The 17,028-nt window shown below is 43.3% G+C and overlaps 1 protein-coding gene and 1 long non-coding RNA gene across 18 annotated transcripts in view; one reads left to right on the forward strand and one right to left on the reverse strand.

Moving 5' to 3' along the window:
• Nucleotides 1-836: 836 nt before the first annotated feature.
• Nucleotides 837-7,395, reverse strand: LOC115338637. The gene is made up of 3 exons (XR_003922467.1): nt 6,744-7,395; nt 3,415-3,500; nt 837-1,452 (listed from the first exon to the last, which is right to left on the reverse strand). It is a non-coding gene; the product is annotated as an uncharacterized LOC115338637 (long non-coding RNA).
• A 5,615-nt stretch (nt 7,396-13,010) lies between these two features.
• The window catches only part of SNAP91 (synaptosome associated protein 91), a 70,596-nt gene continuing 66,578 nt past the window's right edge, over nt 13,011-17,028 (forward strand). For 16 of the 17 annotated variants that reach the window (XM_030039625.1, XM_030039593.2, XM_030039606.2 and 13 more), the window contains exons 1-2: nt 13,011-13,153; nt 13,855-14,014. In XM_030039625.1, the coding sequence (XP_029895485.1) occupies nt 13,885-14,014 (130 nt within the window). In that variant the 5' untranslated portion in view covers nt 13,011-13,153; nt 13,855-13,884. The remainder of the gene's footprint in view (nt 13,154-13,854; nt 14,015-17,028) is intronic. The other variant, XM_030039597.2, reaches the window with a different exon arrangement.

Raw genomic sequence — 17,028 nt, forward strand, 5'->3', positions numbered from 1 at the left:
AAACACACGGGATTCATCTGATCTTTATGAAGGCATCTATTTTATAAGATGGATTGTACCTCAGGATTGCCACTTCTTGGCTAGAAAGCAGATAAATAGCTCAGATAGATGTCCACATTTTAACAAATGAATCACGTTCCTAGAGCTAGATCTCCATCTCTTCAAACTTGTGGTATTGCCAGCGCAATGTACTCTGCTGTAATGATGACAGGAGTGTAAATGAGAACTAAAACCACACGTAACTTTGACGAAGGTTATAGAATATAGAAACAGCCAAAGACAAGGACATCACCCTTCTGAGTTAGAACTGGACAGCGATGTTTCTGCAATGATCTTGTGCTTCCCCAGCTACAAGTGTCTAGCTTCTTCTCATTTTTTACCCATTCTGTTGGTTTTTTTTTTTTCCCCAGTGATTATTTTTCTAAGGAAATTTCACATTATTTACTCTTCTCAAGACAACACTTACATGTTAGGTACTGTAAAAAACAACGTGAAAGTACTCCTTGTTTAGGTAACCTCCTCTCAAGAAACTATCCCCAAAGTGTCCTCAGCTGATTTCAAGCTGAGTATGACACATCTTTTTTAGATCATGAAATGTTAAGTAGCAGGTTTTTCACTTGTCCCTTGAGTGGGTGCTTGAAGCAGGTTCACTGCGGTTTTTATTATTGTTTTAAGAATATCTTATTTTATTTTCTCTTTGCTGTGAATTTTTGTAATTTAGTATTGTCCTTCTGGGAGAACAGAAATATAATGACCCAAGCTGGAATATATCCAAAGCCACTCAAAAATATTATCTAATTCTTTATTTGCTATGTATGTTATGTGGAGAAGAAATGCTTAATTATCCTTGGTTTAAAGAAAACACAACCTGAAGATGTATATGCACTTGAACAGATATCTCAGCTGTATAATTTTCCCCTAAAATACCACAAGAAGTTTCTTCTTGTTGCGGATTGAACATGAGCCAGAACCAAGTTTATGGACTCTCAGTGCTTAGCAGTTGTGAAGAATCCACCTCATCCAATTGTCCAAAATCAGGAAACTTCAGTGCAAAACTTAAAGATGGCTCAGTGATTTTCAGAGAGTTTTTATTTGTGTATACCTTTGTATGCCAGGGTTGACAGCAAAGGTTATAATTAAACCTGACTTCTAGACCCATGAATAGAGAAATTTCTGAAAGTTTTGAGAAACCTCTGCAGCAATGAGAACGACAAAATGGTAATAAAAAAACCATTATTGTATCCAGGTTCTTCAGATTCCTGCATTTGTGAGGGATTTTGAATCATAAAGAGAATGTGCTTGATTTTCATGAAGACTTCTGTCTTCCTTAACCCCACTCTGTCTCAGAAGAATCAGGTCATTCATACAGAGCCTCTGTGCAAGGTCTTACACTTGTAATTCAGATGATTGATTGTGAATGAAGCCTGTAAGACCGAGGTTCTTCTTTTACATCTGCATCAAACACATACAGAAAATCTGTCAAATTTTACCATTTTATATTTTGTATTTTTATACACCCTCCTCTTACATTTCATGCTCTCATAAAGCATCTATATGAAAACTTTCTACAGGAATACTGGGCCAGAGCAGGGCTGAATTGTGAAACAAGGTAATCAGACATTAACTCTTCAAGGCAACTAGTGCAGAGAATCGTAGGTGTGCGAGGGATTCATGGGCAAGTCTGCCTCCATCTGATTTATTTGGGTAAAGAGGTGTTACTTCATGATCTTTTGCTGCTAGCACACAAGAGAAAAGTAAGCTTGAAGAGTTCTGGTTCTGTTTTTCCCAGTTTGTGAGCCAGTGATGCAGGAGCAAAGTTCTTTTTCTTCCTGCAGAATTTTTTGAGGCAGTTCAGTAACATTTCAAGGATGTCTGAGTGCAGTGAAGAACCAACACACTGAAAATCAGAGCATGCAGGGCCACTCCTGAGTTGTCTCATATCATCTAAGCAGTCTGAATGCTGTAGTCAGCTCTAAGAGTTTGAATTAACTCTACAAACTGCTTTGGCATTTTAAATAAAGGCTTACAACATAATTTAGGCCTAGCTTCATCAATACGGCTGAGCTATGGTCTATTTGATGCATTGCAGTGACCACTAAAATTCTCTTTGGTGCCTGATATAGGTTAGAAAAACCATGATGAAGGGCTGCAGTGTCTCCATTACTGTCATTCACGGTTGAGATCAGCCATCTTTCCTACCCAAGGGCTGGAAAGAGACAGTGTGCCATTTATATATTGGTTTTTTGCCAAAGGAAATACTTGTGGGATGATCCTGGTAGGTTTCCAGATCCTTTATGGGGCAGGAGTGGCATGAAAGGGTGGCTGCAGACTGGAAATCCAGCCCCACTATTCCTCTCAGTTCTTTGCCAATGTAGATCGTCAACAGCTACTTTTAATCTTCAAAAATGGGTGGTTTAAATTAATAATGATGTTGACAAGATGCAGTCTAAATGAGTTATTCCACTTCATTACATCTATTCCAAAGTCATTATCGGAGATCAGAATTACTATCAAGCATTCTGGATATCAAACTTTCATAACAGATTCAGGGAACCCTCCAACATCAGCCTTGAGAGAGAAAGAACAGTTCATCCCTATCGAAAAATCAATTTCTTTAACTATGATATTACTATTAATGTACATAAAATGCATACATTCCAGGTTTAAAGTAATGGTATGCACCTATTGTCTTTTTCATGAGTAGTTATCAAATAGCTTTATAATTCCAGTGAAATTCAGTGTAAGTAAAAGGCAGTGTCTAATCCAGACATACAGAATAGGCTGTTTATTGCTATGAATGCTTACTAAAGAGACATAAATGCATACCATTAACCACTGAAAAGACATATAAATATAAATGTTAGCATTATGCAGTGAGTTAGCCTCCCTCTACAATAGTCCCACTCAAACTCATCAAGATGAAACACCCACAAATACTGAGTGTTCTGCCCTTATCTGCCAAGTCTGACGCTGTAAAAGCAAAAAAGATGCAAAAGGATAAACTTCCATATTCTCCACTATTAAGTACAGCCGTAAGACTCATTAACTGCCATTTACACAGCTGAAAGCTGCACATATGCATCCATGTGCTTATTCATACTGTTTGTACACCAAAATATAAATGGAGTATAACATGGCATATGTATTTTCTATATGACATCATTGCTGTGTCTTTTTTAATTAATTTTTTTCACTGAGCTGCATTTTCCTGCCCATTTTTAAACTTACTGCTTAGAGATTTATTAGCAGAATTTTTCACACTGAACAAAGATGGCCCTTTAGTGGTTTTGCTCCTTAGTTAGGTCTCTAGCGCTACAAACAGCTTATTATAGAAGGTCTCTAGCAGTGCCAGCAATGTGCTAAGCACTTCCTCAACATAAAGAGAAGGCAGTCGCTGGGGGTAATAATACTTACCTTCCACACAGTGAAGTCAGGAGGTTAAATTAGCATTTGTGAAGTACTTGGAGTCCTTTGAATGGAGGAAGCCATAGAAATGAAGGCTAAAGCAAAGTACATTGTGATGCAAAAATGTCAACAATCAATGCTATTCAATAACAGCCATAATTTTTCTATTAGCAACACACAGAAATGAGACTCATGCTAGATCTGGATCAGCTATTATTTTAGACTGAAGTCTTCCATATAAGCACTTAATTATATACCCAGGGATATGAGTAAGTAGCCCAGTAAACACGGTCAGACAGGCAATCCCTGTCCACATGGTCTTGATCCATATTTGCTTCTAGAGGCTGTTCCTGTCTTTCAGGCACCAGAACTTATAATCGTCTTTAGCCTCCCGCTCCTGTAGGCTCTCCTATGCTTTCTTTTTCTTGCCTCACTCCGGGAGAATCTGATTATCAAGCCCCTTGCCTTATCACAGGTCCTCCTAGAGATCATTTTCACCATTCTGCCCATTGGAAGCAGCATTTCTTGATTAAAACATGTATGCTGCATATGTAAGTGTGCATACTTAACAGCATCGCATTTTCTAGTTCTAGTCTTGAATGCCTTACTTCACCCCAAATTTAGCACAATATTAGCTCCCACATATGTCATTTCTAATCTGAGGCAGGGTCAATAACTTGCTCCTGTCAATCTTTGGATCTTAAAAAACCAACACTTTCCAGAGCTGCAAGATACTCATAGTACCACCACTTCCAAGGAGAGCGCTGGCACTCAGCACTTCTAGAAAACAGGCTGTCTCATCAGATAGCTAAACAAAGGTTGAAAAAACTCAGTAATGTTGGGCTGCTGCTTCTCATAGGCTGAACTCAATGTGGCGTCAGGAAATGTTTGGCTCTTTTTCTGAACACAAAGTAATTAATAGGTAATTGTTTTCTTCTTAGAGTGAGTATTCTACAGCAGCAGGATAAACACATTTTAGCTTACTTAAAGATGATGTTTAAACACCTCTTTTCATATTTTGTATATTTTTGTATATTTTGAGCAGTCAATATTGTTCTTACCCAACTGGAAAAAACTCGAGGAGAAATTAACTTTGATGCATTTTCTTTAAGTAATATTTTAGTTTACTAACAAAAGTCAGGTCCAGCACCTGCTGTGGAAATTATGCTTTCTTGTGATAGTCTAACAGTGTAGCCTACGAGGGAACATTCCTACCATGGTCTTAAGAATAAAACGAACTCACCTGTCTACCCAGTGGCAAATCCATGCCTCTGTTTTTTATAGTCCTGATTTTCAAGGACTGCTTTTCTGGATTTCTATTCAAGTATAAGCAGCTTTGATGAAATGAAAAAATCATCCCACAACCAGAAGATACAAGAAAAGAAATGGAGAATGCCCCATAGGCAAGCAAACACGGCCGCATTATGTGCACTGGATAGAACTGCTGAAGGAAGAGCAGCAACCAGCATCAGGGTTGCACTGGGCGATCCCTATGCCAAATACTCACCTGCATGGGGTGTGTGCCAACATAGGAGTGGCCAGTTTTCCTCCTGTGCTGGAATATACATTTTTTTCCAAGTAAGTGGTCATTATCAGACTGCACAGTGAGCTAAGGCATGGGCAGGAGAACTTACATTTGTCACTGTCCATTACAGTTCTCTGTGTCAGGACTGGAGACTGCAAACAGCCTGAGTACAGTCCTGCCCCTGTGAGAGCCAGTGGAAAATCTCTCTTTTGGCTTGGAGGCAGCTTGAACCAACCATCCCGTGCAAAAGGATGCATCTCTCTCTACAGAAATAGTAGCAAACTCTACAGCTGGGCAGAAAAAAAATGCCAGAAATAAAATCCTGCCTTTTATAGATGCTCCCGACAAAGAAAAGTATTTGTCCTCTTCTGCTTCCTCTTTTATCAAATGACTTAGCTAATTTGGAGAAGTAGAAAAATTCTTCCCCTTTATGGAAAGCAGCCTACAGCCATGGTCCATATGTCTATCATGAGGGGATATGTGGACCTCTCTATCAAGAGACAGAAAGAGCCTCCTAACACTCTAGTCCATTTTCCCAAAATTCTTTAAAGGGGACATGAAAATCATAATTTAAGCAGTCTTGTAGTCCCAGTGTCATCCATGCCATACATAGAAATAAAAATCCCACCCTGGTCCTGTTGGTGGTAACATTATAAAGTCGTAAGTCTGATCAGGTCTTTCCACCCAGCATCACACTGGAAGTTCAAATATGTTGTTTGCCTGCTATGACCCCTAATCCTTTTTCAGAGTAAAAGCTCTCCAGCAAGTAATCTTATAGGATTTGCTTCTAGATATATGCACTTGACTATATTAAACTGTTGGTAATGGTCCCAGTTTACCAAGCAATCCAAAATCAGAAGGGCTTAGTCCTTTATATGGTTGTGACACAGTCAACACTGTGCAAGACCAGTTAAATGTATAATGCATAAAGTCAAGAAGAAGGAGTTGACTGACTACATCCCACCACCAAAATGGCCCTTAGGTTGCCACTGGAGGCCAGTACAATCAAAAGTGTCATCCTGTGGGTGGACAGATTTGGTTAAAGAGCAACTTCAAGCTTGGAAGAGTAGGAAGTGAGAACATACCAAGCCATACCAGTCACACTACTGCTTCAAAAGCATAGCTGGAGAATTTGGTCTTGCATTAGCAGTCTGAGCTTCATGCTCAGAGGCCTTAGCAAAATTATAATGTGCACTGAAAATACCAGAACTATTAAAAGATTAGGGATTAAGTACTGCTAAAAACATAGAAAGAAATCACTGTGATATACATATCTGCATATATAAGTTTTAGCATATATTCATGTGTCTAATTGTCTAATCCAGCTTCTTTTCAAGTGAACAGAGGCTGGATTTGGTCATAAAGTATTACAATTCATAATCTCCCTCCCCTATTAAATACGTGCTTATCTTGTTTTGCTTAAAACTTATTCTACCCTCTGGGTTGAAAATTTTACTCTTATTTGACATGTAACTGACATCTATTGAACCTCTACTGAACAAATCTGTCACTGAAATGATAACTTCAGAAATTCTTAGCAGACTTTGACAATACTTTGCTGTCACTTTACCGTACAGCTGTGTATTTCTGAGCCTAGAGCAGCAGCAGAGGGGACATGGGGTATGTAGTCAAAAGCTCAGTCCTGAGGTTTGGATGGTAACACACTTCTACTGACTGTGAGGAAAATGCATTATGCCGAACACCAGCAACCTCCTCCTTGTAGTTCAGCTTCTTTCTACAATACACCCAGTTCTTGTTTGGCTAAAATCTGCTTCCAGGATGCCGAAAAGCTCAAATAAGCAGTTCAGGTCACCTGGCAGAGCTCTTGAACAGGAGGTGGGTCGTCCTCCCTGGCCTTGACTGAAGGCCCACTGTCTTAATAGCTTTTGCCTAACATTCTCTGTCTGTCAGCTCCTGCAGATACTGGACAACATGTAAAATAAAAACATGCTGTAAATGCATATAATTTACCAAAAAGTATTTGGCACTTTAAAGTTGCCATTTAATGGCAGCCCCCCTTCTACAGAAATGGACAGTTTGCCACCTAGATTTGTGGCCAAGAGCCAGTCGAGTAGGTGAGAGACCACCCTTGGGCTTCAGGGCAGCAGCTATGCTTTACTGATTTCGCACAGCAAAGAAACAAAATTGCCTTCTCTTGACAGGCTTTTCTTCTTGCAGGAGTATAGAGACGCTTTCTCCTTTGCAGATTATGGCTAACTGCTTCTCAGCCGTAGTTTCAGCCACTTGTGCTGCTTGCCCTCGGTGTAAGCTACAGCAGCATAAGGCTTGCACTGGCAGAGCAGACAGAAGCTGGACGAGTGACAGACCATGAAGCACCCCTGGCCACGATGGCCATAGCCAGAATACAACTGCAATTGTATTAAAATATAGTTATTACAACTGTACAAGTATCGCAACTATTAATACAACAGCAATTCACCACTGACAGCAAAATGTTGGCACCTTGTCCGGATGAATAACAAAATAGCGCACCTTTACCAAAAAAAAGTTACTTTGGCTTGAACAAAAAAATTCAATGACGACAAAGCCAAGGCAGGTTAAAGGTCTGTTGTCTGCTCCATGGATCATGATTTCTTGTCAAATATGGCACGTGGAGAAATGAAATTTGGACTTTACTTCAGGCAGCATCCTTCCCTCTTTAAGGAAATGATGCAGCTGTCATCAATGCCTTCAGAGCTACTTTGTGTTCAAAGACAGGACCGTCAATTAGTCAATGAGTAATAAATTTTAAAAGTTAATTAGTAGTAAATTATCTGTTTCTATATACTCCTGCAAATCTGTTTCACGCTAATGTCTGTGAAGCCTAGCATGACTTCACCTAAATTGTTTGACAGATGTTCCCCTTCCCGCTATCAGCAGCTTCAATGGAATATTAAATATTTGCATTTAAGCTGACCTGCGGAGTTTCTTAAATTAATTCTCACATCTGTCTAATATCAATATAAAGCTGCTATTTCTACACTGAATATTTTAGAATACACATTACCTATAAAAGCAGCAAGTTAAGTAGCTTTTGGTACACAGACTTTTTAAATAAATCTGTAGAATAAGACTAGTGCTCAGTATAAAAGAAAAAGTAAAAAAATAAAAAAAATAAGCCTAGCTTGAGTCTGTTGTGTAGAAGTGCAATATACTTCATAGCTCCAGACTTTTGCACTGGAGGCTCTACCAGGATTGTAAAATTAATGACCAAAATCCATACCAAATAGTGAGGAGTTTCATGGGTACTGACTTTCATGATTATAGGATTTTGGTCCCATTTCTGATACATGTGTCCATCTGTCCCACTTCTGGTCTATTAACCCTGGCATTATTGCCAAACCCAATCCAAAAGCTACTCCAGCAGCAAGTTATCCTTGTGATGTGGATGACCAGGTCCAGTAATGCATCAGACAAAAGAGGTCTCTAGATTATACAGATTTTAAGGTTGTCTTTGTGCAAACCAGCATGCTGGAGAAGGAGAAGGGACGTAGCTGGTTGCTCAGTACAGAACTGCACAACACATGCCGATTATCACCTTTCTGTAATCATCAACTCTGCAACACTCCGATCGCTCCATATTCTGCAGAACATGACCTCGGTTTGACATGACTTAGCAACCAGTAAAAGAGCCTGTTAGCTATTCTTTGGGTAACTTTCTCTCTCATATTAATTCTCTGCCTTATCTAAACTTTCTTTTTAATTTTTGAAGTTCTTCAAACGCACAAAAAAGGCATTTCCTGTGGTATGTAGAAGATGTACTCACACCTCCTAGCCTGTATCCTTACCACTGTGTATTTTTATTCTCTTAGATTCAGCAATTCAAGTGGTTCCCCAATACTTAATTAATAGCCTACTTGGGATGTACAAACACATTCAGGCTACGTCCTTCTCGGGCCATCATTCTGACTGGAAAATTGACAACCTGCTTTATTTCTCATTGGTGCTTTTTATCACAGTAACCAAAGGAACTACCGGAACAACTGCCATTGAGGAGGGTGAGCACAGAGGCTGAATGAATTGTCGTGGATGGAAACCGCACAAGACCAAGCAATGAGGTTATATTTAACAGCAGAAGCATAGAAACTCCTGGGTATTGCATGATTTGGGTATTTCCTGGTGTTTTGCAACTTCTGCTGCATGTGCCGTAGAGGGAGAACACAAGCCTACCTGGCTCCATCAACCTGATACAAAGTCAGGAGGGTGCTCCTCCTTTGAAAAGTCCTTTTCTCCCCCTTCCAAGAGCTAAACAGATCTGTTCAGGACTGCTGCTATCACTATGGTTACAGCCAGCCTCTCCAGGAGCTCTGTTTGTACCACTGGCCCTAAGAGCAAGAGGCAGAAGCGAAGCAGCAGCGCTGGGCCTGAAGCTGGCTCGGGCATAGACAGGACGGGGTCTGAACCTCTGCCTGGGCTGGGAGGGCAGGAGGAAAGGGCATCAAAACTGGCTGAAGAACTGGAAGACCTGGGAGGAAAAACTGGGAAACAAACAAAAAAAGCAGAACTATGGTGAGAAAAGCCTAACTTAAAGTGCACGAAATAGAGTCCTCATCACCTGAGACACGGGCATCTCTGGTGCAGAATTCAGTTGTGAGGTGTGACGAATCAGCCTCTAGATGTGCCCTCTTCCCTCCACGTGGGTGCCTGAACGTGAGATTAACACCGACCAACTCTTTGTTCTCATTTCAAATTCATTTAAGAAGTATCTTTCAGCATTTATCTCAAAATGGCTGTTCAGCTTCTCCTTAATACATCTTCTCTCCTTTAGGGTCTTCATTATGAAGTTGAAAGCCCAGTTACTAACAGTCAAGGAAAAAAACCACAATTCTGGGTTATTCTTAACAGCAAGAACCCTTTCCAGCTGCTTATATGGCCCTCATCTAGACGTCCTGGTGCATCCCCACCAGCCAAGCTGTGAACCTGGGTTTCACAGAGCCAGCACACCAAGTGACTTCTCAGGACCTGAGTCTAAAACTACCTTATCAAATGGTAACCCCAAGCCCCTATCTATTTAGGCCCAGGCAGCTCTCTCCATGGTCTCCCCTTATTCAAGATGGTTCCTATTTCCCGTGTCACTTTTATTACAAACCCGAATTCCTGTTTTGAGAGGTTGGGTTATTTTTTGGGGAGGTGGTGGTTGTTTTTAAATCCAAAAGCAATACAGCTTCAGTAGATCACATCCCTCCACGCTGAATTTTAAGAGTACTGATGTCTTCTTCTTGTCTCACTTGCTTAAAGCATCTTAGGTTTTCAGAAAGATCATCATGCGTCAAAAATTCAGACGACATGCTTCTCGAGAATGAGATTTGTCTGAAATACCTCTTGAACTTCTCATGGTCAAGTGATCCTGGTTTTGCTCAACAAAATCTTTGCAGCAGTCAATGAAAGTCCACCCACCAACTTTAAGAAGAAATAGAGGAGTCCTGTGTAGAGCAGTACTGCCCAAACGTGATACAGATGTAAATAAGACAAATTTTCATAGTGGTTTTTATTCATGACACTGGCTATTTGTTGCTGAATATGCAAGTAATGGCAGATAAATTAACATCTTAAAAATGCTTCTGTAATTGCAATCTTGCAATTTGGTCCTTTGCCTACTCCAGATCACGACTTGGCCACCTGCTGGCTTATAACCAAAATACCGGAGGATCTCTTTATTCCTTGCATTTAAATTCAGTTTGCAATGCATAAATTTTAAGGCAATAGTACAAAGTGTCCGGCTTATCTTTTGCTTAAATATATTGACAATATGAAGATATAAAATGAGCTGAGCATTAACAATCATAGATTTTGGTGACACAGCCGAGAATCTCAGTGACAGAAACTGCTGATAACAATGCAGACTAGTTCAGAAAGTATCCAGACCTTCACACTGAAGATGGACACTAGATATTAATAAAAATTTGCATCACCAATTAAATACTTTGCCTAGCGTAAAGTTGAAAACTGTCTTGCTTGCGGCAAGTAAAGCTACTCTAAATTTCTGCTGGGTGGAATCAGCAAACTCCAAAACAGTTTCTGTATTTTTTTTTTCTTCTATAATATACCAGTTAAAAAGAAACCTTCTGTCTTTTTTAAAGTGAAGCCATTCTAAACTCCTGTCAGTATTACCAAGAAGAGTTCAGAGTTACTGTTAATGCCAGTAATGGAACATGAAGTATCTGTAGATCCCAACCATTTCTTTCCTCTGAAATCAATTGGCACTATGACCCCAATAACTGACCGTGAAGTACAGTGGAAAACCTGTGTGTGTGCCTCTGCTAAGACATGCTTCTAGCCGCCCCAAGTCACTCCATTAATGACGAATTTCTAGGAATGGAAGTTAACATTTCTGTGGTAAATGGAACATGATTTCTAAATATTACTCAAATTTGTCTGTACTCGAACAGTAGACTATAGTAATGCTAAAGAACACATATTATGTTATATTACCTTTCTGTGCAACTCCAGCATTTATTGATTTGCTACTCATTACTGAACAGAACTGAGAAGCACGGACACTTTCTCACTACTGGAATATGAGAGTCTTACTTACGGGAACATTCAAAGTTTCCAGACCCCTAACGCTTATTGCTAGCAGTTAGCGACATATGCTTTACATGTTTTTTGAAAAGAAATCCCTCTCCGTATTGAAACACTGCATTTGAGAAAACATTTGAACCTTGACATCCAAACGTCCCTGTCTGCTCTGCAAAAACAAAGATTTAACCAGTATTGAAAGCCTGAACATTTGAACACCTTTCTTCAATGGACACAGGCACCATTTGAACAGTTACTGTGGAAGAGATTTTCTGTAGAAATGGTAACCCGAACTTTGGAGCACTGCTTTGACAGGATTCCCAAGCTTTCAAGGTACCTGGGACTTTAAAATCTCTTGGTTGTTAGGTAAAAAAACCAAGAAGTAGTAAAAAAGCTGCTGTTTCATGCTGTCACAGACCACAATCCCTTGTGAGTATTCTGCTCCTGGCGTAATAAATGAAAATGGTGCCGTGTGTCTTTGTATGCAACACAACCTAATTATCACTTCATAAGCACAAATCTTCAAACCTGACTGCACATACCGTTTTCTTCAGCTAATTAATAACACTCGCTTACATCGTCTTCTGAAATTTGTTCTAACGGCAGCTCGAAGTAATTGCTACCAGTGCCATTTCAGTTAGACCCCACCCACTTAAACCACTTTACTCCAAAACTAAGTTCGGCCAATTTACGGTAATACATGTACGCCACATTTCTCAGGACTCCACAGATCACTCCGTTAGGCTTCAGTTACACAATAAAATTGTGGTGATATATCCTCCCTAGCGTAGCGCTGCGTCGTAACCAGGACCTTTAGGACATCTTAGATAACAGAAAAAACCCCCTCCTGGGGAGCCGTTTCGGATAGCTTTGATAACAACACCACCATCACAAAAAGGTTCTGGAGACATCCAGCGTGCGTGCGGTTTTGGGATCCCTGGGTGCGTTATTATTTATAAGCGTTAACGACAGGACCACGCCGCAGGCAGGCGAAGCAGCATCAGCAGCTTGGGCTCCCCCGCAACCTCCGGGCCCCGCGGATCCCCACCGGCTGCCCCCGCGTGGGAAGCGGCCCCTTCCCCGGGAAGAGGGAGGCGAGGCGGAGGATGGGACGGGCGGCCCGGGCCGCGCCTCACCCCACGCGGCGGCTCCTTTAAGAGGGGCCGCGGGGGAGCTTTTGCCCCTCGGTACCGGTGTGGCCCGGCCGCACCGCACCGCACCGCACCGCACCGCACCGCGTCACCTGACTGCGCCGGGCCCCCGACCTGCGGCGGCGGCGGCGGCAGCGCCGGTCCGCTCGGCTCCGTCCCGCCCTCCGCAAGCGGGGTGGGGGGCGGCGCTGCTGCGGCAGTAGCGCGGGGATTAGGCTGCGGGAGGATTAAGCCGCCGGCTGGAAATAGCAGCGGCGGCTCCCGGGCGTGGACGCCCAGCCAGCGCATCCCCCTCAGCGGCGGCGGCGGCGGGCAGCCCGCCCCGCACCTGGGGCTACCGGGGCCGGGGGGAGGGCGGGAGGGAGGGAGGGAGGAGGGGAGGGGGGGGGTTGTTCGCTGCTGCCGCTGCTGCTGCCGCTGCTGCTGCCGCGCCGCGGGGCGCCTCGCCAGCGGGCAGCGCGGAGGGCCGGGCCGGGGAGCGGTCGAGGCGGGAGGCGGCGGTGCCCTCCCCGGAGCGGCGGCAGGAGGACGGGAGGGAAGGACGCACTGACAGGTCGGCCGCCGCTCGCTTCATCCTCTTCTCTCCGCGCGGCCCCGGCGTTGCTGCCGTGGATGGATGGCGCTGGGCGCCGCCGCAGCCCGCGGAGCCCCCTTTCCCATGCGCGGGGGGTCGGGGGGGGGGGTTCCCCATCGGGGCCGGGGGGTGGCGGTGGAGGGGGGGGGGGGTTGGCGCCGGGAGGGCATAACATGGCGCAACGGTGCCATAATCTCCCACCGGGGAGGCGGCGGGGCGGGCGCTGCGGCGGGGCCGGGGCGCGGCGGCGGCTCCTCCGCGGGCCGGAGCGGGGGGCGGGCGCTGCCGGGGCAGGTGGTGGGGGGGTGTCGTTTCTCCCCCCTCCCCGGGGCTCATACGTTATTTGTGTGCAGGCTCCTTCTGCTACCATCGTTATTTCCCCTTCATCCTTTCCCTGCAGCGTCTAAAATACCTTTTTTTTTTTTTTTTTTTTTTTTTTTTGCCCCAGGCGGCTTCTAGTGAGGCAAAGGCTTACACAACGGGGGGGGGGGGGGGGGCAGGCTGCGCCTCGGGAGGGGCCGGGCTGCCTGAAGGACCATTGTGCGTGTGGCGTGGCTGTGTGTGTCCGTGTGCGTGTGTCCGTGCGTGTCTCTGCCGTGCCCCCCCCCCCCCTCCTCCGCCTCCCCTCGGCGATAAACCCGGAATCTCCCCTTCCCCTCCCGTGTTTTCCGCCTCTGCAGAGCAGGCAGCAGCAGGCACGCCAGTCGAAGATGTCGGGTCAGACGCTGACAGATCGCATCGCAGCTGCTCAGTACAGCGTTACGGGATCAGCCGTAGCCAGAGCCGTCTGCAAAGCCACCACGCATGAAGTGATGGGGCCCAAGAAAAAGCACCTGGACTGTGAGCATCCCTTTTTGTATCCCCAGCGAAGACCCGGGGCTGAGGAGGCTGCCGCGGGGCTCTTTAGTGTGCCTTTGGGCCGTCTGGCTGTCGCGCTTGCTGTAATCCAGCTTGCCAACCGTAAGGGTTAGGAGAAATCTCCGGGAGAGGATGACTTATTATTGCATTTCTTCTCTTATTGCATAATACTGCTCTTTCGGCCATTTTTTTTTCTTTTTCTTTTTTCCCCTCATGACCTCTTGCGTTTTATCCGGGAAGGCAGGGCGAAGCGTGCCTTGGGGAGCAGGGGCTCAGAAAGCGGGGAGGGAATTGGGCACAGGGCAAAATGGACACATGCTAGTCACTACCTGCTTTGGTCAGGATTAAGCTAGGCAGAGACGTAAATGCTGCGCCGGGAGCTGGCCGAGCACCGGTAGGAGTGTGACCGTCTCCACAGAAGACTTCTGAAGAGGTTTAGATGATGGTGTGCTTAAATGGCAAAGGTGCTTGGATGATGCTACGCTGTAGATTGGGACAGCCTTTGGAGAGTTTAAGGGCTGTTGCAGAGGTCCCAAACATCTGACAGCAACTTCATGAGCTGTCCATTAGTTTGCATCATGTTTTCTTGAAGGTGGCTGGTGGCTTTGTCTCATAAATTTATGATCTCTTCTGGACTGGCATTAGCTAGTTAGTGTACGAACAAGGTCGAAGTCAAAACATTTCTTAAAAAACAATGGAGCTAGCGACGTTTTGTCTTGACAATTTTATTGCTTTTCAACCCACTCAACTGTCAGTCCCTGCTTAGAGACACCAAGGAGTAGAATGGTGAAAGAATTTAATTGCGTGATGTTAATTGGCCTTGTTTACCAGTAGTAACTGTCCAGCATGGAACTCAGAAGATCAACAGCAGGTTTTAATGTCTAAAATAAAGTGTTTTTTCCCTTTTTTTTTTTTTTGGACATGGTAAGAAATACTTTCAAGTAAAGGTCGGCAGGCTTTATACCAAGCAGTCTCTTGGCTGCTGGCTGTTACTAAGTAATGCTGGTGCAAGTGCATGTAAGTACAACTCTGATTATGTTGTATTTCTTAAAAGGAGGTAGTATTACTTCTGGAAAATAATTCCAGATTTCAGTTCTAATGACTTCGTAGCTAACCCTTAAAGTGGCAAACAGCATGCCGGTCTTCCGGTATATCTAAATACTCTCATATATATGCCTAAGAGATGCTGACGTAAGCAGCATTGATTGCAGACTAACTTGAGTCTAAACCGTTGTTAAAATAGATCAGCAGTCTTGACATCATGTATTCTCTCTTGTTTTCTTGTATATATTAAAAAATCATCTTGGTTATTGATGTCTCCTATGTTGCTGTTTGGTAGCTGTTGACACTTTGTAATCTGTAGGTTGTCTCTGGACCGTCCTACTCTATCTGTTACTAGATAGCTTTAAGCTATCTTATTTTTAAGCTTTAGCTTAAAAAAAAGAAGAAATCATAACTCGTGTATTTGAAGCATGCTGTGTCTCTCTGTGCATGTATGTGTATATATGTATGCACACACACATATATGTATGTATGTGTGTGTATATATATCAAAAGAAAAGTACTATCTGGAATAGGCAGGATTAAAGCCAGGTAGAAATAATTTACCAGTGCTATATTAAGGTCTGGAGAGGGTCTGTGTTTGGATATTGGTGCTAATATTACTGCTTCAGAAAATGAGCATGGGGGAGACTGAAGCCAGTATAGCATTTCATGCAATTTCATACCCACCTACATCTAAGACACACAAGAGGAAGAGAAATTATCATTTCCTGGGAAGATCTATTGCAGTTCATTTTTCCTTCTATTTTCCAAGCTGTATACAACAGTTGAGAGTTCAACTATCTGGTACCATTAAAGACAGAATCTTGTCAGTGGCAGATACACACATTCAAAACTGTGGACTATAAGTGAAAATCAAGTTCATGTTTTAAAAGAAAAAATACTTTCAGGCTCTTAAACCTGAAGCATCTCCCCATAACTATGAATTGATGGGCAATTCCTTGAACTCTGGTGTGTATCTCGTGAATAAGTGTTAAAATGGGCTTGATACGTTCTGATGAGAGAGTACATTACGAATTCATCCTCTGAAAGAGCAATGCCCCCATGCGTGCAGGAGGTACTGCTAGGTGGAGGTAGATCTCAGTCATGTGGCTGACTGCATTTCAAGTTGGATAAGTAGCATTTGGAGACGTGGAGAACGGAATGAAAGGTAAAACTTGCCAATGCCTTAAGATAAGATAAGTCAAGGTGTGAAGGATTTAGATGATTAAAACTTCAGGTACCAGAGAGCAATGGTTGGAGCGATGCTTTATGAAGAGCTGTAATTCTAGTGTTGGTGCGGGCGTTCTGTGTCCTTAGGGAACTCCATAATTTTATTTAGTGTCTTAGTGGCCAGGTGTCATGTCACACAGCCTATCTTCCACTGCCCTGCTTAGCAACTGGGCTTTGTAAATTAAATGGAGAGATCAACTATTTAACATGAGTTAAGTAGCCCTGTGAGGATGGGGCACAATGATGCCTGTCCTCATATGTTTTCTGCAGAAGATATTAGTTCCAGAGGGTTATAGAAAGATGATAGATGACAAGGTGTGGGGTGGTTTTTTTTGTTTGGTTGAGGTTTTTTTTAGTGAGTACTACTTAGAGGGAATTTGCTGTGAGGAATAAAAAGCATGATTTGGGTATGAGTGTATGTGTGTGACGAAGGGAGGAGAGAACAGAATGAATGTCTTCTGTTAACAAATGCCGAGCTGCTAAGTGTTTACCTTTGTGTGGTTTTCTGTACTTGCATAGCTTTCAAATACAGGCTTTAATACGGACGCCGTGTAGTGGCTGTCCTTTGGCATGGACTCTGGGTGCTGCACGGGCTTGTCATGTAAAGAAGTACTGAAGTATGATTAGGTTGCTATCATATACTCATTAGTGAGATTTACCATTTTCTTGAATTCCAGCTCTTGTACTAGTGAATTTCCAGCAACTGCTGGAAGTAGTGCCAG

The sequence above is a fragment of the Aquila chrysaetos genome, chromosome 2, assembly GCF_900496995.4.
Source record: "Aquila chrysaetos chrysaetos chromosome 2, bAquChr1.4, whole genome shotgun sequence".
Classification (NCBI taxonomy): Eukaryota; Metazoa; Chordata; class Aves; order Accipitriformes; family Accipitridae; genus Aquila; species Aquila chrysaetos.